The 22804-nt window shown below is 41.4% G+C and overlaps 2 protein-coding genes across 6 annotated transcripts in view; one reads left to right on the top strand and one right to left on the bottom strand.

Moving 5' to 3' along the window:
• LOC144891851 (THAP domain-containing protein 1-like) overlaps positions 1-22804 on the top strand; it is a 656480-nt gene that overhangs the window by 47882 nt on the left and 585794 nt on the right. The window lies entirely within an intron of this gene.
• The window catches only part of LOC137437535 (chromobox protein homolog 1), a 50610-nt gene continuing 45111 nt past the window's right edge, over positions 17306-22804 (bottom strand). For all 5 annotated transcript variants that reach the window (XM_068131966.2, XM_068131957.2, XM_068131939.2 and 2 more), the window contains 3 exons: positions 18548-18725; positions 18174-18268; positions 17306-18033 (listed from right to left, as the gene is read on the bottom strand). In XM_068131966.2, coding sequence (XP_067988067.1) covers positions 17892-18033; positions 18174-18268; positions 18548-18725 — 415 coding nt within the window. In that variant the 3' untranslated portion in view covers positions 17306-17891. The remainder of the gene's footprint in view (positions 18034-18173; positions 18269-18547; positions 18726-22804) is intronic.

Genomic DNA, 22804 nt, shown 5'->3' with positions numbered 1-22804 from the left:
CAAAAGCAAATTTCACCGTTAATAATTTCGAGCGCGTGAAGCGCGCTTCGGGTCCAATCCCACTTCCCGACACCAATTGTTACTGTAATAACACAATTGGTGTTCCAAAATTTGGGCCTAACAAATTTAGTCCCAGGTCCGAATCCCAACTCCTGACAACCAATTGTTACTGATCGCGGTTTAGATGTTATGATGGGCCGAGCGGATGGTCCAACCGCGACCGTTACAGGATCCCCGACTCACCCGATTCACCCAGAACTTTGGCCGTATCGCACCGCAGCTGCCCAATCTGGGAAAAGACTAAAACGACGAAATGCAAAGAGGAAAAGGAATAAAACGAGAAGACGGACAGAAGAGTAATTGGATTTATTGTACACACACAAGCAAAAAGGAGCAATCAAGTTTATTTACAACACATAAGACGCAGGTGACACAGTGCAAATACTAGCTTACCTACAGACTTAATTAAATACCCAGGGACAGAACAAACAAAACAAACTCACGCACACAAGAAGGGTGGAAAGGCAGGAAAGGAATGAATGCTGGAAGGAGGAATGGGAAGGCTCAGCTGGGGCAGATGGTTCGGGCTTGATCCCGCACGGGACGTCGGCTGGACCTCGACGGCCACCGATGCCACCGCTATCTGGTCCCCGCGGGGTAACGGGTTGAAGCTGCCTGGTGGAGTCAACGCTGCTTGTGGAGCCAAAGCTGCTTCACTGGCTCACCTCAGGGCGCGTCTGCCGTCTCTGGCGCAACTGCTGGTAATTGACCTTGAACCTTCTCTCTCTTGGCCCTGGTGTCTCCTCACCACCGACAACTCAACGCAACCAACGTAAGCACTGACCACTCGACGCCACCACTTCTCACCACCGACTTCTTACCGCAACCAACGCAACCACTGACCCTCCACTGATGACCAACTGACGACTCACTCAACGCTTCTTGCGCACGCGCCTTTATAGCGCCTCCAGCGATCAAGCCGCCGGCCTTCAGGACACGCCCATCGGTGTGCTCACCTCGGCCCTGGTTGGTCATGCGACCCTCTGGCTCACTCCTCCCCTCTATGACGAGGTGGAGACACGCCTTTCTTCTCCGACCCTGCCTCGTGGTCAATGGGGGTTTTGGAGGGGAGGTAATTGGCAATCGAGGGTTGGCAATCACGAGAGGGGATGTAAAAGGAAATGGAGATTTTGGGGGTTGGATTGAAAGGGGATCTATTCTCTTTCACTGGTGCAATGGAGTATTTCAATTAATGGGAGACACAGCCTTACCCTAAAACACAGAATAAGAGATAACTATCAAACAGGGGTATTCTATTATTTGGCTGACGTGTATGCTTGTGGACTAATTATGGGATGCCCTTTCACCTTTACACAGCTCTGGAGGTAGGGGGGCGCAGAATAACCAATAATAATAATAATACAGCACACAATAAAAAAAATACAGTCCTCATCTCCGCAACAATATATATATATATATATATATATTATATATATATATATATATATATATTTATATATATATATATATATATATGAATCGGGATTTAAATTTAAACTGCCAAAATCAAGACTCTCTATTCACCTTCACTCTTTCATTCCTCTTTTCTCCCGGCTCTGGAACAAACTCCCTCACTCTCTTCAATCCCACTCCTCCCTCCAGGTCTTTAAAACAGCTGTTCACCACCATCTCTTATCTTCCCGACCTCTCCCAAACCCGCCCCCCTTCCAATGCCCCCGCTTCCCAAGCCCTCTCCTTCCAACAGATCTCCACATGTCCCTGTTATCTACTGTTGTACTTGTGTGCTTCCCTCTCTTTCCCCATCTTGTCTCCCGCTCCCTTTATTATATGTTTTATGTGTCCGTTTATATTTTTTTGTCATTAATATTAGCTCTTACACGAGCCTCGATCTTGTATACAAAATAAATAAATAAATAAGACCCTTAAAGACTCCGAAGAACTAAAATATCCCAAAGGCCCAAAAGACCCTGAAGACCTAAAAGACCCCAAAGACCCAAAAGTTCCTGAAGACCCAATTATGGCCGCATTCCCCCACCATTCCCCCATCACCATCCACCCCTTCCTCCCTCCACCATTCCCCCACTTCCCTCCACGATCCCCAATCCACCATCCTTATCACCAACCCCTGCCCACCATTCCCACCATCCCTCACTGCCTGAGAAAGCAGACATGGTCAAAGAGGCCTATCCCTCTGAAACGACGTGTGGTGAGACGCGCAAGGCGTGCCGAGTCACGCTAGTATTAGCAATTATGGGCTGTCAGACAGCAACAAGCAACAAGCAACAAGCAACAAGCAACAAGCTAGCTTTAATGCTGGAGACAATTTTGTGGCTGGTTGATGTTCTCTCATCGTCCGTTTGTGACTAACAAATCTCTGCTGAGATTCTCTTTTGTGCTCAAATATGTGAAATAGTGTGCAAAATAATGCTCCACTTGATGTAAATGAGTTTTCAAAACTTGTGAAGAAAGAAGAAACAAAGTTTCTGTCGAATTAATATGTATCCAAATAATTTATTCAACGTAAAAATGTGTTTCTTCACGTGGCAAATTCAAGCAGGAACTCTGAAATACAACACACTGTAATGTAGTTATTGTGAAGGTAAAAAAACAAGAAACCCAAAAGCCGATGTGATTACAAACGAGTAATGTGTGTTCCATTTATGAGTTATTTGAGTAGTATAGAGTAGGACCATTTTCCACAAAGTGTCGCTTTGAAATGGCTGTCGGGTTCATACATGTTTCCTAAATTTCTGCATTCAATCAAAAGACTGAACATTGTCCATCAAATATCATTCGCTAAAAATAGGCATGTAAATAATTCATTTTGCTCCGAATGCAAAATTAATTACCAAAAAGAAAGCTGGACGTCAATTTGGTGGTTTGAAAAATTGGAATTCAATAGTCCCATTTTTGATTGCCAAATGAAATATGCTAGTTTCACAAAGCAGCTGTCAAAAACATGCCATTATCACGACAATTAGCATTTATTTGGCAGAGAATGCTTCCGCGCAATTGGTGTGTCGATTTTCTGGAATTTAATTGGCTTCTCGTGGCTGCTAATTGGCCACCGGAGCTGGTTCTGGATTTCCCCACGAATCCATACAACGCAACTGACCTTACGACCAAATAAAGGGCTGTTTGATTGGAAGTAATGGAGAGAATACAAAAGTATATGCACCTCACATTAAACATGCAGTAATCAATCTCCAAAGGACTTTATACTCGTATAGACGTTGAAAGTACGACCGATGGAGCAATTTTATTATGGGATCCATATTGCCATTATAAACCGATAGCCACCTTCTTCATTGTATTCTCCCAAATTAATCGATTTATTCGAGCGCTCCTGTAATCTGAAGAAACAGTCTCACCAGTGCTTTTTCTAAACTTCCTTCTCGAAGAACAACCATGATAAAGTTCAATAATTTGTGCGCATAATGCCTTCGTTTTAGTGCAATTTCACCTTTGGGAATGGAGAAAAAAAGTCAAATTGAGAAAGAACTTATGAGTTCGGTTTTTCAACTTTCTTTTTCTTCCAAGGAGTCAGGTCGTTCAACCTTTTCTTTCGGAAGGGAGAAAGCTTTGGCAACTGGAATGCCATACTGAGAAAACGGTGCAAAAGAAAATTGCAATGTGTGCCCAAGGCACTGTTATACTGACGGACTCATTCTTAAGGATGTCGGTTTTTTTGGAGCGGATGCTGGTGGATTGCCTCCTGTAAACATATTTCAAGACGTTAACGTGTAACGCATTTCGTTTGCCGGCTATAAATTCAAGGGGCACCAGACCCTCATCATCAGGGAAAAAAGTGTTTTCTGACTATTTGAAAATAAATTCAGCTCAGCAACCTTATACTCATAGGTTGTGTCAACCGACAATGAAGCCAAAACGAGTGCAGTTTTGCAGAAGCCTTATTAAGCACGTGTAAGTAGGGAGGAGCTCGTATCTAATAGCTACAAAACTATTTTGTTCATATCATTATTATCATCATTCTATGTGCAGCACATGGCTGTGGGTTTGCATCAACGCTCTGAGTGCGGCTGTACCACTTATGCAGTGTCTCCTGTAGGCTAGAGCGGGATTTTGGAATTTGTTTAGGGTACCAGCGATAGATCGCTTATTGTCTGTGAAGGACACCGTGGGATCTTTAACGTCAAACTTCTGATGGATTGTGCACATATTGATGTATCATCCTGCATGCAAAACAGCAGGGTGAGTTTATAGCTGGGTCACGATTCAAACCCAAACTAGACAGCTCATAGGTGAGTAGCTATTTTGTTAAAACACAGATGCACAGATATAGACACTGGTAGATAATGAAACTGCTGCTATAATCACATCCCAGTGCATATGCAGTACATGTAACATGAGGATTTCATAATAAGAAATATGGTAATTTTCATCTGTATCTGAGATGAGGCATTTTGACCCCAACTCACCAAAATATCCAGTGATATCTGTCTAATGCTCAACGTGTCAATCAAATCTTGCCCAGATTAATTAGACCCCGTTGGACTTGGTCTAAAACGGGGGCTTATGGATTGGGTCTCATCCGTCTGTCCGTCCGTCACCATATCTCGGAGATGTATGGACCGATTTTAATCATATTTGGCAGAAAACCAAAACATGATTGAATACATATGCACATCATTTTGTTTCATGACACAATCAAAGATGGCTGGACTGGCGCCCATTTTAGTTGTAAAAACCTGATGTTGAATACGTCCTCAAACATTTCTCGGAAATGCATTTACCGATCTTGTTCAAACTTGGCACACAGATAATGAATGATGGCTTGCATACGTACATCATGTTAAAAAAAAAAAATCAGATCCAAGATGGTCTACTGGCGGCCATTTTGTTACTTAAATGTGTTCCCAACCATTTATCGGACATGCGTGGACCGCTTTTGTTCAAACTTGGCACAAAGGCAATACATGAGGGTATACGTATGCAGAAGATTTTGTTTTGTAATCCGACCAAAGATGGCCAACAACTACGATTACTAAAACCACGGGGGCTAGGGCATTTTATGTATTTTTCTTCTTGTTCAATGGTTTTTCTGTCATTATCTTTTAAATTTACATTTCGAAAACTTTGTCCACAAACTGTGACCATGACTTTCAACTGAAATCTACCAGAATTTAGTAATACATTTTCTCGTAAACCCCTCACAACTCTGATGTTTTATTAGAAATGGTCCACTGATTATTATTAACTTAGTTCACTTCACCATTTAAAATAAATGCCACACAAATTTGGCCTTAATATGTAACCTTGCCATTAGACCTATACAGTCTAAAATGAAAAGATTTCATCTCTGATGCAAGATTGAACCCAACGGCTCATCAAATTTGGCGATTTGATTGCTGTTTTTATAGTGCAAGTTCACTTTAACTTGCTGATTAAACAACAAATATATCTTAACTAATTCAAGTCCACCTGCAAAGTTTTAGTCAACATATGAAAGAACAGTTTGTCATTGCGAGACTCAATAATCAGTAAAAGTGTGATAACCCGCAGAACAACAAAAAAAAACAAAAAAAAAACTGCAAAAGCACAACCAACTCGCATGATTTACCAATTAAGACAAAGGCTGTGAAAGCCTGTTTTAGCCATGGAGTGACTTTCATCAGGAACAAACACAGCTGCTGTGTTCAGATATTAAATGTCAACCTTAAAGGGCAGAGAAAAACTTCTTCTTCTTTCAAATGGCATGACTACTTGTTATATACAGTGCATTCAGAAAGTATTCAGACCCCTTCACTTTTTTCACATTTTGTTATGTTGCAGCCTTATGCTGAAATCGTTTAAATTCATTTTTTCCCTCATCAATCTACACTTAATACCCCAAAATGACAAAGAGAAAACAGGATTTTAGAAAATTTGCAAATTTATTAAAAAGAAAAAACTGAAATATCACATTGACATAAGTATTCAGACCCTTTGTTATGACACTTGAAATTTAGCTCAGGTGCCTCCCATTTCTCTTGATCATCTTTGAGATGTTTCTACACCTTGATTGGAGTCCACCTGTGGTAAATTCAATTGATTGGACATGATTTGGAAAGGCACACACCTGTCTATATAAGGTCTCACAGCTGACAATGCATATCAGAGCAAAAACCAAGCCATGAGGTCGAAGGAACTGCCTGCAGAGCTCAGAGACAGGATTGTGTCGAGGCGCAGATCTGGGGAAGCCTACAAAAAAAAATTCTGCTGCATTGAAGGTTCCCAAGAGCACAGTGGCCTCCATAATTCTTAAATGGAAGAAGTTTGGAACAACCAGGAGTCTTCCTAGAGCTGGCCGCCCGGCCAAACTGAGCAATCGGGGGAGAAGGGCCTTGGTAAGAGAGGTGACAAGAACCCGATGGTCACTCTGGCTGAGCTCCAGAGATCCTGTGTGGAGATGGGAGAAACTTCCAGAAGGACAAACATCACTGCAACACTCCACCGATCTGGGCTTTATGGCAGAGTGGCCAGAGGGAAGCCTCTCCTCAGTTCCAAACACGAGACAGATGGAACCAGGCGAACAAGACATACACACATACAAAATCTGTGTAAAGTAGAGAACACTATAGGAAGACAAATGAGACTGAGTAAGACGGAACAGAACAGCTCGTAAGTGGATAAGAAAGCCGTTAGAGTAATGACCGCCTTCTTAAAGGGATGGATGAAAGAGAAGGACCGAATGCATTGAAATTGGATTTCATAGACAGATTCTGCATAGTAGAGCCTCAGCACTTGTTTTTATAATACATTCTGAGGATGTAAAGCCGAATGACAAGTTTGGCTAAAACTTTCTTGTTTGATGTACCATTCAATGCATACATGCATTACTTGTGCTGCTTTAATGGAGTTGTGCTGCATTGTTCTTTTCACTAATTTGTGCACAAATTGAAGCACCCATCCAGGCTGTAGGAGAAAAAAAAGAATATTATTAATACAGACCATTTTCCATAGGCAAAAAAAACTCTTTTTGTAATTGCGTTTGTGATGTGTCATAAATACGAAATGCAATATTTATTGTAATTAGGGAAAAAACTCCTTAATTTGCCACATTCATTTTCATACTGCCTGCACATGGAAAAAAGATTTTAAAAATGAGCTTGAACAAGCATTAATCCATACCATTTTATGTCAGCATTCCCATTCAAAAATACATCCATTCATGGCCATTGCCAACAGGAAAGCTGAATAATTACTTAGGGAAAAAAATGAACTTTTAGCAACAGCAAAACGACCCCATTCTTTAAACTACCATACTACTATGCATAGACGACTCACCAACTCATGACTAAATAATGCAAAGTCCAACATTCTACACAGTGTTGCAGCCAAAAAATATTAATTTGCATTTTCATTGTCAGCAAATACTTAGCAAAAAAACAACACCCAAGCACAGCTTAATGGTCAGCTCTTCAATCATAGATCAGATGGGTATTTCACTTAATTTGCAAAGTCAATATCGGGTAACTAACTGCACACCTTAAAATCTACCCAATTAGTCTCCTCCGTCCTACGAAATATAGATTCGAGCCTCCTAATTAGCTGCGACATTTAGACAGGGTGCGTTTCATTTTTACCATCATTTCTCATCTGGGGAGATATGGATTACCAATGTTGGCAATACTCCAAAACATGTCAGTTATTTAATCGATTATTCAAAGACTGCAGTTTGCATTCACCCCTCCTGGCCTATTTGTGATGGATTGTACGACGACAGGTGGATTATTTACTGTATCCAGCAAGCTGTAGCTCACTTTAAAATCCAAAATCAAACTTTCTTTGAGGCCAGGATATATTTGGTTCAGACAAAAGTGAATGGCCAGTCCTTGGATGTGCGTGTCCATTGCAAGGGCAGGGGTTGTGTGGTGCATTTAAAAATACAAATGCATGTCCAAACATTGATTGTCATTTTATGTTTCCGATTTTTATTTTATTTATTTTAAATTGCCCTTTTGGGCATTTGGGAGAATATGATGTTTCTGTTAAGCCCTAGTACCATACTTTTTGCATCAGAAGCTATTAAGCGATTAATTCCAAAAGGCCCTACTCTACTTCCTATATCCTTTCCACCATCTGATGTTCTTGTCAACTACAACTACGCTCCCTTCAACATCCTTAATTTCCTAAATTGCTTTAGTGAATGAAATGTCACAAGATGCGTGAATCCTTTATTGATTTATAAAATGCTTTCAAATAAATTGCGAAATGTTTACATATATATAGAAAATTACAAATGTACATTCTATCAACAATTTAGAAATGATGTCATGTAGTTAACCTTTAATTCACTTGAATGATAACTTTCAGCAGGACAAAGAAAAGCCTCGAGTTGTAAACAGCTCACACCTATCTTTGCAGTGGAAACGATCCCTTGAAGCTTATATAGTGGGGAGGAAGAGCTTGTATAAGGTGGTAGTGGTTTTAGTTTTTTGGATCAATAAATTGAACTCTTTACCAATCATTGAATTGCGAGTTGTACAAGCTCCACTATAGAACCTTATGAGTTGATTTGCAACCAATTGGGGACAGTCCATGTGCTGTTTTATTGCAGTTTGGTATGAAGATTTTGTGGATATACACACTGGATGTCCATCAAAAAATAAAACTCCCAACCTCTTAATGTCCTCATATTTCTACAATTATCAAAATGTGTTTTAACAACCGTGGCCCATTCTATTTAGCTGGTTCGAGGTCCACGGGTCATGTTAAAACAACCGCAACCATCAACTAAGTCCACAGCCCCGAGCAAGTTCCTGGACCCATCTGTCACGTTACAATATTCGGGACAGTATAATCAACAAAGTGTTGTGCCGATAGGTGCTCGAAACCCCCGAATCTGGCTGAACAATTTCCGTATATCGCAAGCACTCAGAGCCAGATTGAGCCAGCTTGTCTAACGATACTGAAATAACAAAAAGATATCACAAGCAGAATCCAACCCTTAGATTATGTGCATTTACATTACTTGGCCAAAAGTACGTGGACGCCTGAACATCACACCTATCCGTATGTGCTCGTCGAACATCTCATTCCAAATTAATGGGCATTAATATGGAGTTGGTCCCCCCCTTTGCTGCTAAAACAGCCTCCGCTCTTCTGAGAAGGCTTTCCACAAGATGTTGGAACATTGCTGCAGGGATTTGCTTCCATTCAGCCACAAGAGCATGAGTGAGGTCAGGCACTGATGTTGGGTGATTAGGCCTGGCTCACAATCTGCGTTCCAATTCATCCCAAAAGTGTTCGATGGGGTTGAGGTCAGGGTTCTGTGCAGGCCAGTCAAGTTATTCCACACCGATCTCGACAACCCATTTCTGTATGGACTTCACTTTGTGCATGGGGGCATTGTCTTGCTGAAACAGGAAAGGGCCTTCCCCAAACTGTTGCCACCAAGTTTGAAGCACACAATAGTCGAGAATGTCATTGTAAGTTGTCCTATTAAGATATTTCCTTCACTGAAACGAAGGGGTCTAGCCTGAACCATGAAAAACAGCCCCAGACCATTATTCCTCCTCCACCAAACTTTACAGTTGGCACTATGCATTCGGGCAGGTAGCGTTCTTCTGGCATCCACCAAACCCCGATTCATCCGTTGGACTGCCAGGTGGTGAAGCGTGATTCATCACTCCAGAGAACGCATTTCCACTGCTCCACAGTCCAATGGCGGAGAGCTTTACTTACACCACTCCAGCCGAAGCTTGGCATTGCGCATGGTGATCTTAGGCTTGTGTGCAGCTGCTCGGCCATGGAAACCCATTTCATGAAGCTCCTGACGCACAGTTGTTGTGCTGACGATGCTTCCAGAAGCAGGTTGGAAATCAGTAGTGAGTGTTGCAACCGAGGACAGATAATTTTTACCTGCTTCAGCACTCGGCCGTCCTGTTCTGTGGGCTTGTGTGGCCTACCACTTCGCGGCTGAGCTGTTGTTGTTCCTAGACGTTTCCACTTCACAATAACAGCAGTTACGGTTGACCGGGGCAGCTCTAGCAGGGCAGAAATTTGACGAACTGACTTGTTGGAAAGGTGGCATCCTATGCCGGTGCCATGTTGAAAGTCACTGAACTCTTCAGTATGGCCCATTCTGCTACCAATGTTTGTCTATGGAGATTGCATGGCTGTGTGCTCGATTATATATACCTGTCAGCAATGGGTGTGGCTGAAACAGCCGAATCCACTAATTGGAAGGAGTGTCCGCATACTTTTGGCCATGTAGTGTATTTCACAAGTAACTGGCATGGGAGAAGGATTACATGAAGAAACAAGAGAGCAATCAGAGATTGCAGACCCTCATCAGGATGCGTTTGTAGTTTGTGTGGTGTTTATTAGCTGCTGTGTTTGTGTGGTTTATTGATGACATAAATTTATGTTCTATCCAACATTGCTGCTGAACCACGTGACTGATGACATCATTAATTTAATTCTCCCATACAATTTTTGTGTAGATCATGCACAATAAATTTCAAACTGACCAGATCATGTATTCTACTTGTCTAATTATGATGTCATAATGAAGACACCGATGACATCATCATCAATATATTGTCATGTCCGTAGCCGATGAAGACCAGCCTCAGACAAATAGCCGCAACGAGCTTTAACTCCGAGGCGTATGCCCAAAAATATGGCAGTTATCTCTTTGGTGCGTGTGGGGGAGGGTTAACGAGGTCCTTATCTGGGACGAGCTGCACTCGGGGGTTATCCGATCCCCACAGACACAGACGACAAGACAGAAATTAAATTCAACAAAGAAATGATTTAATGATGTAAATGCGATGCCAGCAAAAACAAAAAGTGAGGTAAACTAAATTTCCAAAATGAGGGACCCTCCACTCAGACTCGTAAAACAGATGAGGGAAAAATAAACAAAAATAGAATGTGGTGTTGTTTGTTGGCCGGTACTCAGGCTGGCGTTCTCGAACGGTCTTTGAACCACCACGCGGGAACTGCACAAGAGGGCGCGCAGCTGCGCCCGTTGTAGCCACCGACCCACGGAGCGGCGGCCAAACTCCATCTTCCTCCTATCGTCATGATCCACCGGGCTCCTGCCACTCGCTTCTCTATCGAGCACCGCTCCAAGCGCAGCAGCTGCCGCCGTCGATGTACGGCTGGGTGGGGTTCCTTTGCCGATATGCAAATGTTCGAGTTTTGCGAGCCCTGCTGGTGTTGTGGGTGAATGGAGCGTTCATGGCATGGCTTTTACTTTGTAATAAAGACAAAGGGAAGACCACAGGAGGAGGGCAAACACACACTGCAGAAGTTATCCTTGTAGTCCTACCTATGGAGACACATAGACGATCTTACCCGGACATTCGGCCGACTTAGATACATCAATATTCTTCTTCTTCGTGAAACACTGAGTACGCTAAATCTACACAATTCTATCTCGACTAAGGTATTTCATTACCTACCCCCACACACGTAACAATATGTTGTTCCCTATGAGGAGTACCTGACAATGAGCCATATTTCATTTCTTCCCATGGAGCGGTTTCGGAGATATAGAGGTGAAATGTTTTTCATTTTTTTCCAGGATTGCGACCATACCACGTGACCTATGATGTCATAATTATCATTAAAAATTTCTACAGGAGGAGGCGCTCCTCTACAGGATGGTGAGAATTTCTTGGTAATCAGACCAACGGTTACAGAGAAAAGCATACTCATTCTCTGCGGACAGACAGACAAACAAACAAACGGACCCAAATGAAATATCCTCTCCTCTGGCGAGGGTAAAAATATTACGGCAGAACGCGACTGATATCATTATTAAAAAAAAAAATTATCCACCAATTTATACCGAGATGACGCTCAGGATATTTCATCCTGATCGGATGAAGTTTTGGACTTGTCGAATTATGTCATAATGGAGGCACCTATGACATCATCATTAACATATCTTATTCCCCATGGGGACTGGGGAGTTCTTTACAATGAGCCATGTCTCAATGTTTTCTACGCAGCGCTTTCGGGGATATAGAGGTGCAAATTTTTTCGATTTTTCCAAGATGGCGCCCGTATGACGTGACCTATTACGTCATAATTATCGTCAAAAATTCTACAGGTAGAGGTGCACCTATGGTGAGAATTTATTGGCAATTAGACCAACGGTTGCAGAGAAAAGCGTACTTATTCTGTGCGGACAAACAGACAGACAAACAAACGGACCCAAATGCAATACCCTCTCCTCTGGCAAGGGTAATTGGAACAGCACCCATAGCGAGCATAGTCTCGTCTCGCGTGTTCATTCTGAACAAAAATACCATTGTTAATTGAACACTACTATTATGGCCCACCGATATTATGGTCCATATACCCATATTATCCATACACCCTATTATGTCACCGTTTCTTGGCATGGGTTATGTACATCAAATGTAATTCTTCACTCACATCGGGTCATAGATCAGATATATAAAGTTTTAGATTTTTGGACAAGGATTTCAATTAAATTAATTATGGCTGGAATACCACTTCACAGATGATGTCATCGTTATCATCCTTTATACCCCATGGGGAGTTGATGACATATGCCAAGTTGAAATTTTTTTTCATTGAGCGGTTTCAGAGAAAATGATGTCCAAATTTTTCTCTTTAATACAATATGGCTGCCATACCATGTGACCTATGATGTCTGAGTTAGCAACAAAATATAATCCATTTTGAGTCCATCCTGTGTTTGAATTTTCACATTGATCGGACAAGCAGTTGCAGAGAATTATTTTAAAAATGAAAATATATGAACGCAGATGCGCGCAGGCAGACACGCATGCGCGCACACACAGACAAAAGAGCAGGGAAGTATAAAAAAAGAGTTAAACAGATTGTGGATAGACAAAGAAGGATCACTGGAATGTCTAAGAAGAGGTCGGGTCAACTGGGACGGAGGACGAATCATTATTAATGCCCAAGACAAAGGACACTACACCAATGGCTTTAAAAATACTAGGGCATTGCCCGTACTATATCTATATCTAAAATTATATCCCCCCCCTCTATTTACATGAAATGGTTTGGTCCAAAGCGAACGGCTTGCGAGTACGGTGACAATCCCCCCCCTCTATTTACATGCAATGGTTTGGTCCAAAGCGAACGGCTTCCGGAGTTTGGTAAAGAAATCGCCATCGCGTGCACAAACGCGCAGGAAAGCGAATGAATCGCAAATTCGTTTTTATTAGTTTTAAAACATAGTTTAACGCCAACATAGTTTGCAAACGTGAAATAAATGAATACGCTCTCAAATGTGCCATCCGAGGCAGAGTGTGCCCGCCACGTTCGGCACACGCGATCGTTCGCTGCTCTCTGATTGGTTGAATCGTTTTTTGGACATAGCTCGGTAAGTAATTGTCCGATTAATATGAAACCTTGAAAAGGCACATCCTCGGGTCCCCAGCAATATACCTGGCAAGTTAAAAGAATATCGGACCCGTGGTTGTCGAGAAACAGCGGTCACAGACAAACGTACAAACGTACAGACAGAGATTACTGGAATTATAGATAGATGGCAGGACTGAGTCAATCGGACAAGTGTACATTCTGCAAGGTAGAAACAGAAAGCACGAGTCACTTCCTATCGGAATATTAAAAAACTCATGTGAGAGTAGCTGTACACCGAAAGGCACAACAAGGTATGTAGAGTCATCCACTGGCACAGCTGCAGAAATTTCAATATCCTCGTTCCACAAAACTCATGGAAACATGAACCAAAAGCAATCATTGAAAACAAGGACAAAATGCTCACATATGACCTGATGATTCCATCCAGCATAAACATAGAAAACAAAGCATTGCGACCAGACAGACATAGTACTCAGGAACAAAAAGGAAAAGACAGCATTGATGATCGAGATATCAGTACACAGCGATTTTGGCCTAAATAATGCAGAAATGAAGAAAATGACAAAATACCAAGACTTCAAGAATGAAGTGAAAAGGCCTTAGAAGCTGAAGAGCACCGAAATTGTACCAGTGATAATTCGGGCAATGGGATTGATAAAGAAGAATCTAACAGATATTTAAAACCATCCCTGGGAATATTACCACAAACTACAGTTGGAGGCTGTATGGGGCTCAGTGACGATCCTGGAAAGAGCGCTTGGAACAAAACTCTGAGAACACAACTTAGCCCATGAATCGCAATCCTTCACCAAAGCGGGGGTGGATACTTTGAGTCCGAGGACTCCATTCCACCCTCAAATTCATAATTCAAAGGAAGGATAATTCAAAATTCCACCCTTCCACCTTAACAGCTCGTATTTTAGACCCCATTCACTCACTCGACAAGAACACAGTGCTGGGAATACAAATAAAGTCCAGGAGGTCGATTGCAAACCCGGAGGGAACCAAGCTGTGCAGGAGTCTCGGAGCAGAGTTATCAGCGGTTCTCTGGTGCAACCCGGCATAAAAACTCCTCAAGCTCCATAATTGTCACTCCCTCGAAGCACTCTTTGCTCTGGGCATTAAAATGTTCACAGCTCCGGCAAACTATGCTCCACACACCCAAATAGATTCTTCCTACCAATAAATAGGTACTTCTCCTCCATTATGCACGACAGCAGTCCTCGAAATAGCTCCCTCTCCTGCTGAACAGTCGCTCACGGCTTTCCATCTCTTTCAGAGCAGCTGTAACAGTCAACTGCCTCTGCGTAGGCTGTGTCGCCAACTGACAATCACATGTGAGATAACCACTGATCTGCTCTCGTGCCCCGACATCCCTTGAGCCCCCGTGGTGAGGCTAACTGCAGACGTCTTCAATGTTGTTTTGCCCCAGCAATCAGCTCCTGTGGTTTAGCTATTGGCTGCCTTCCACAATGCACATTTGCCACACCTGCACATTTTCCTTGGTTTGAGCTGCAAAGCTCTCATGTGCATTTTGTAAAGACATGGAAACAGAGGAAAAGAACGTTAAAACACACACAGCCAGACACATTTGAAGAGTGGAAGACAAAGCAGTAGGATATGAAAAACAAACATCTCACTGTACATCAGTGACGTAGAAAGGGTTTGGGGCGCCCGTGGCCAAAGGTCAATAATAGCTCCCCACAGGCACTGACATAGTTAGGAATTTGAATTAGGGGAGGGGGGGGGGGCATATGAAAGTTATACGCTTCCCCAGTTGGCTCAGCAGCACTGCCCCGGAAGCTGTTCAAAATTTAATTTTGAATGTCCCAACTTAACTGGAAAGCATTTCAAGAGACTTCAAACCTAACCTCATAAAGATTGTTAACCAAAATAAAATGTGCAGAAAACGATGAATAAATAAAATGTTGGAACATTACATTTTCAATTCGTTTTTACTCTTGTAAACTCTTCTTTCAACCCTTGTAATTTTTGACAGTAATGAACTAGGAACTTCAGGCCCCAAAGATCACCTTTATCTTCATGGCAAATAGTCTTCGCCACACATCACATCCGGTTCATCATTGGTATTCGAGCAATTCAGCAGGACAATCTATCTGTTTTCATATCCACCGACACACCATTGAATCACGCTCGTTTACCTGCCTCGTAAAGCTTAGTTTTGGTTTAACGGTTAAGGTGTCTAGCTTAAGATCTCAGGGTCTTGAGTTTGAGCCTGGCGTTGTGTTGAAATAACACCAGGTGGGTTGACTCAGCCCGTCATTTTTCGGAGGTAGGAAAAATGAGCACCAACTTACTTGTAAGAGGGAACTGCATCAGCAGCACAACCACGCTTCCAGAACATGATTCAACCAGCAGCCACAGGCTGCATACGAAACAATACCAACACCCACCTGCCTGGTAGACTGATAGACCAAGGCGTAGTTTGGGCATATATTTAGTCCCTCAGATATCATCCTAGTATGTACAAATTGCTCTCCTTGCTTTAATTGCGGCAAAATCGTTCAGAATTTAATTATAGTTAATTTTATGGACAATATTCCTTTATATGGATGAGATTCACATGCATGTCCTCACCATGTCATACGTCATGGGGTATCTCGTGTGTACACGCGGGCCCGGATCAAGGAAAATCTACCCGTGAAAGAGACAAAGATTTAAGAACCACCGATTACAACTATCCTCGGATGGACGCACACATTACAAAGATAGTGAAATTATAGGAAAGTGGGGATTCCAAGCTAAGACTTTGAAAGGAAAAGAGAGGTAGACAAGGAAGTTGAAGAACAAACCTGACATGAGTTCCAGGCCATCGAAAATTGGGCTAGTACGTCGTGAGACATCTGGATCTAATCGACATGTAATTACGAAATAACTGTCCAACAATTATAACCCCGCCATCCCTTTGGCTTATGGCGAGATCTACATGTTACAGAATGCATAACCTCCTCTGTTCGAAGATTCACAAGGCAATTAGATAAGACAGATTTATGCAGTGGGCAGCCCCATAATTACTAATACGGATTTATTTACTGTGCAGAGGTAATTAGTATTTATGAAATGTGTTAAACTGGATGGAAAGAGTTCGTAAACATTGACACGTACCAGAGATTAAAATGTAAAACGTATCTCTGAAAGTTGCGTCTCGTGGTCTCATAAGTCCGTTGTATTGTAATTTATATACAACCAGATGGAGCATTAAAACGTTTTTTGGGGGTGTTCTCTGGAGCTCTATCCACGCTTGTGCTTGGGGCGGTGGCCCCGTTCGCCCCTCCGGTGGCCCATTTTTTGGTAACATTACTCCCTCCACCACCCTCCATGCAATCACACCTACCTGAATCCTCTTCGTATCTCTGCCTCTGACCAACAAAAAACATAAAATACATGAAGCAAAAACATGCCTGATGCTTATGTCAGACAAACATTCCAAATTTTCAACTATACACTATACAGCCTTGAAAACTTGGGCTAAAACCGAATAAAAAATTGCTCATTCCTTTATTCGGGCGGTGTATAGACACACAGCTACCTTGATCTAAACCCCCCCCCCCCCCCCCGATTACATACCTGAAACAACATGTCTACTGCTTATGTGCATATATAATACATCGTGATTATATAGCTCAGATAATTCAAATTTCATTGGCCCCTGGACTGACACCAGAGGCCTATGTGTACTGCCACCCTCACAAAATGGTGGACATCGATTCTTTCAAGTTACAATTGTGGGTGGAGTCAGGCCAGCTGTCCAACCAATGGAGTGAAAGCAGTCCATCCATTTATGCAATCATCATCCAAAAACGATCCAACTTAGAATATATATAAGAAAAATAGTTATGGTAGTAGACACAATGGAAATTAATTGGTAAACAAAATAAATTTCGAAGGGATTCATAAAAAAAGTAATGCCGTCAGTGAGAAATTGAATGAATAACTTTATTCAACTTTTCATAAAAGATCATTGATAAGAACCAACAATAACTTGCAAAGGGTGACCACCATTCCAGAGCAAAGGGTTTTACACAAGAGGGGTAAGTCACTCAGAGCAGGATCATTTAATAGCCAAGGACTTAAGTTTGTACAACAAATTATGGAAGATGAGCAAGTACAAAGGGTTTTTACTGCTTTACCCCAATTCTATTTACTTCCAAAGTCAAACCACTGAATAACAAATAAATGCAAAAATTAAAACAAAAACAAAAATTGAAAATAATTTCAAAGTTTTACTCCCACCCTTAATGGGTGTAGTCAATACAAATTGGGAGAACATCTTTTTGGATGAAAAAACATTTGTGGGATCATAAACGTCTTTCCATGCGAGAACAGGGCGTGTGTTCCGTTACCAATCAGCTTAAGCACTCAAGCAAGCACTCCAAATAAATGGTTGATAATATGGAACTTGTTGATAAAAAAACGGTTGAAAAGACTTGGCAAGCTGATTGGTAATGGAACACACCCCTGTTCTTAATCACCACCCATATTCATGTTAAGGCCAAGCCTTAATACACTCAATTTTCTTCCTTCTTGTCATCATCATCAGTAGGATAGGTATGCCAGGTCAGCCTTTCTTCGTAGAAAGAAATGACAACCTGTGGACATTTCACATTTGCTTCTTTAGCCTGAACCAAATCAGCTTCATCAGACCCTTTCCTGCAGGCAGAATACATACAAATGAAAAGTAGTCACCTTGCTTGCCCAACTATGGGTACAAATGCCAGAGTAGCCAAAAATATAAATAAAGCACCATAAAAAAAGTTGTGGTCGGTTTACAAATTGTGATGTCAACGAACCATTTAATGAGAAACATGAGTTCGCCGTTTGAATCTGTCGCCCCAATTATCCTCTCGGGGTCCAAGCCTCTTGCAAAGCCTCTCAGCTGCTCACTCTGTTGATTGCATACAGAACCCACTATTTCATCGGTCCAGTTCACAAACACAAATGCATGAACCAGGAAATTGTGTTTACAAAGTACAGGCTTCCTGGCAGTTGGGACCCAAGTGATCAAAACAAGTCGCAACAATAATTTGCACAACAGACGAGTGGGTACAGAGAGGGAAAATGTTACAACAAACTTTCCAAAGCCATTGAAAATAAAGATCACCTGATATACATCAGCGCAGGTAAGGATGGTAATTTAGAAAAATAATGAGAAAAAACAATCCACCTTCACATCTTCCATCTTTTTCTTGCTTTTATCATCATTGCCATTGACTGATGATTTGCGTTTTCCACTCTCTAACTTCTCTTCAACCTTGCGCTGCTTGCCTTTTTGGGAGTTAAGAAACTCATCAATAAGGTCAGGGCAATCTAAGTTCTCTTCAGGCTCCCAAGTGTTGTCTTCACTGAAAAAAAAACAAAAAAAACATTGAAAAGTCAAAATCAGAAGAATTTTAGTGCAGTGTACATAAATGATTGTGCAACTTAAAAAACTTTGCATGTATACACATGATATACCTAAACTATAAACAGCATATAAAAGCATGATTCATAAAGTTTTGTTAATTGCACAATTCCCGTGGGTTTCTTGACGAGTTAACATTTTTGATGAGGCAACATTCCACATCAGTGGAAAGTCAACTGCCAAAATTACTGTATTTATGGGTACTGAAAAACCAGGTAAGACTGGCAGCATAAATTAGACTCACCAAAAGCAAAGTCTGGCGCACTTTCAGGGAATCACGCATCTTTGATGACCTATTTATGGTCCTTCCTTTTTTGAAGAAGCAACATTAAATGGTGAATGTTACACCTTGAAATGTTGCAGCATTTCTTTGAACCTGAACTACAATGATTACATCTTTCAGATATCACCTTGTAGTTTGTACTGGACCAGCAAGACTTGGCTCCCTGCCACTATCCTTTCAATGTGTGACGGTTCATGCAATTCATGAAATCCCTCAGCAACTGGAGAATGTTTTCTAAGAGTTGGAAAATCAGATTGGACGATGCATTACGAAAGATGGCATGGCAGTTATGTTGAAGATGAGAAATTTGAACTCTATTGTGTAAAAACATTGTATTATGTTTTCATATGCTGTTTACAATTCAGTTCTATCATGTGTATTTCCAAAGTTATTAATTAAACTAGTACCACCACTTCGTTTATCAACAAATATGTAATGTGCGAATTCCGTTTCCCAGACATGTTGATCGGTAGACATGGACCAATTGCTTATTGCTTAGCCACCTACTTCCCCTGACCTGTCCCCACGGGACTATGTAAAACTGTTGATTACACATCAAAACCACATTCTTCAGATGAACTTAGGGCTATGATCACAAATGCAATTCATTAAATCTCCCAGCAACCCGAGAATGTTTTCAACGAGTTGGAAAATCGGACTGAACGATGCATTACGAAAGATGGCATGGCAGTTATGTTGAAGACGAGAAATTTGAACTGTATTGTGTAAAAACTTTGCACTATGCTTCCATATGCTGTTTACAATTCACTTCTATCATGTGTATATCCAAAGTTATTAAAGTTTGCAGTTGCACAAGGACAATACCAAGTACTGTATTTCATTTTGAAAGCTTATGAAAGCAATAAGGTGCATAAATACATCAGTCCCAGAGAAGCAAACAGTGTAACAGTAATCTTTCTGGGTCATTATGATGTCACGCACCTTCGGGTGGCAGTTGGCAAAGCAGAGGGCAGAGCTCTAAATAATATGAGCTCAGAACAGACCCCAGTTCTCCTAATCACCCAACTAGTTTCATTTGGAGCCAAATTACACCACAGAAATGAGCTAGTACCACCACTTCGGTTATAAACGAATATGTAATTTAATATATGTACTATATACAAGAAAAACTAAATGACATAATAAACTAGAATGGCACTCGGTAGTGTGCATACCTTCGCTAGGCTGAACAGTACATTTTGTATCCCATTTATAGGCCGGAATTGGATCTGGATCTTCACCGAAATTGAAGCAAGTCTCCCTTGTCACATCACATGCCAAACCTGTCCACCAGGTTTCGTCCAAATCCATCCACAATCTTTTGAGATATTGTGCTATTATATCGTTTTGGCCCTATTTCTCAATCATGAACAATAGGGTGGTCCACAGATATATGTAATATTTAATACTATAAAAAATCCATGCTCCACAAGGCTGCCCTTGTTCCTATGTTTATAAAGATCATATCAACCAAATATGAGGTCAATTGGAACTTATTTAGAGGTTGCTCAAAAAATAACATTTTTAATTTATCCTGTTTTTTCAGATGGCAGAAACTCGCAGCTCTTCCACAGTTTGGTTGCTGGGCAAGTCTGAAAAGGAAATAATATGTGGGGGACTACCAACCAAAGGACACATTGCAGAAAATGGTGTACCATCACATACAAGAACACCATACAGTTCGTGAAAGTGCCAAACTTAGTGTACAAGCTGTGTGTGCATACTGGGAGAAAGCATGAATTCCAGTGCAGAGAGTAGATTCGTGTGAGCGCCAACTTTTGAAGTTGTATGATGCCTACAAACTAGTAAAGAAAAATAGAACCAAGACATTCGAAAACTATAGAGTGAAGGAGCAGATGTTCAAAGATGATCTTCAATCCCTCTTCAATATCTCACCAAATGATGCGCTTGAGAAAATGACGAATGAAGAAGACAAAGCATTCCTTATCATGCAGCGTGGGACCCCTCAAGTTCACGTATGGGATCTGTGGACAACACTCTGGCAGTGAAGGAGAACAGAAAGCGTATCAGGCTTGAGAATGAAGATAAAAGAAAGAAGAAACATGCTGCTGAGACTCTAACAGCAATGCAATCTGTTCCACCAACATTGGCTGTGGTTGATGATGATGAGTCTGAGATTGAAAGCTCCGATTCAGGGGACAATGAATTCAAACTCCAAAGTCCATCTTCTGCCATACAGGCGAAAAAGGCTCCCATCAAGGTGATCACTCCAGCAATAGTGGCAACTCTGGACAGAGTAAATCTCTCAGATCGGCGTGCTATGTTTGTGGCCAGTGCTTTTGCACAATCTCTTGGTCATACCATTGAAGACAAGTGCAAGCCAACAATTAATAAATATTTTCAGTAATTGAAAATAGATAATTAGGGGACCATAGGGACCCTTTTGAAATCGCTCAGATTATTATTATTCTGATTCCATGAAATTTGTTGGCAAACTACAGGTCACACCTTTCATTGTAGGAATTTGAAACTTTGACCATGTATGGGACACCATATGACTTGATGCATATCCTAAGTATGACGTCATAGGTCACGTTTTGCGGCGGCCATATTGGATTTAGTGAAAATCTTAAAAAGCTATCTCCTCCTTCATTTTTCGACCTATTGAGTTGAAACTTGGCACACATATACTACACCCCAAGGCGAAGAACGCTCTTTTCTCTGATTTTTCATTTTTTGCTTAATTAGTCTACGGCGCGCCAATTAAAAAAGTGCTGACTCTACATTTTTTTATTTAATTAATAATGTGATGCCATGAACTTGGTATCGACCTGCAGGCCAAACCGTTGGTCAGATGAACTTGATACCTTGACCAATTATAGTAGGTCACTTGACCCTGGTGTTGGGCTAGCGGCTAGGGTGCTGGCTTAGGATCCTAGGATCCTGGGTTTGAATCCCGGTCGATCGCTGAATTAACGCCAGGGGGGTTGACTCAGCCTGTCATCCTTCCGAGGTCGGCTAATTGAGTACCAGTTCACTGGTAATTCCCTGTTTGTCGTTAAAGGCGGCAAAAAGGGTTGGCGTCAGGAAGGGCATCCGGCCGTAAAACATTGCTTCAAAAAGGGGACCAAAAAAACAACCACAGTTCCCGAAAAAGGCCAACCCCCGCTTTGCGGGGAAAAATGGCCTCTAAAGGTGGTTATATATATTTTTTACTTGATTGGATGCATATCCTAATTATGACGTCATAGGTCACGTGACATGGTGGCCATATTGGATTTAATGCAAACCTTTAAAATTAATCCCTGCCTTCATTTTTCAATCGATTGAGTTGAAACTTTGAACACTTGTAGTATGCCATGTGATTGGATGCATATCCTAATTATGACATCATAGTTCACATGACATGGAGGCCATATGGGATTTTTTGAAAACCTTTAAAATGCATCCCCGCCTTCATTTTTCGATCGATTGAGGTGAAACTTTGACCACTTGTAGTACGCCACGTGATTGTATACATGTCAAATATGACGTCATAGATCATGTGACCTGGCGGCCATATTGGATTTTATGAAAACCTTTTAAATGCATCCCTGCCTTCATTTTTCAATCGATTGAGGTGAAACTTTGACCACTTGTAGTACGCCACGTGATTGTATACATATCATAAATATGACGTCATAGGTCATGTGACTTGGTGGACATATATTGGATTTTATGAAAACCTTAAAAATGGAACCCCGCCTTCATTTTTCGATCGATTCAGTTTAAAATTT

This window comes from Myxine glutinosa, chromosome 1 (assembly GCF_964187855.1).
Source record: "Myxine glutinosa chromosome 1, kmMyxGlut1.1, whole genome shotgun sequence".
Classification (NCBI taxonomy): Eukaryota; Metazoa; Chordata; class Myxini; order Myxiniformes; family Myxinidae; genus Myxine; species Myxine glutinosa.
Note: the sequence above shows the minus strand (reverse complement) of the source record. Positions and strands in the feature narration are given on the sequence as shown.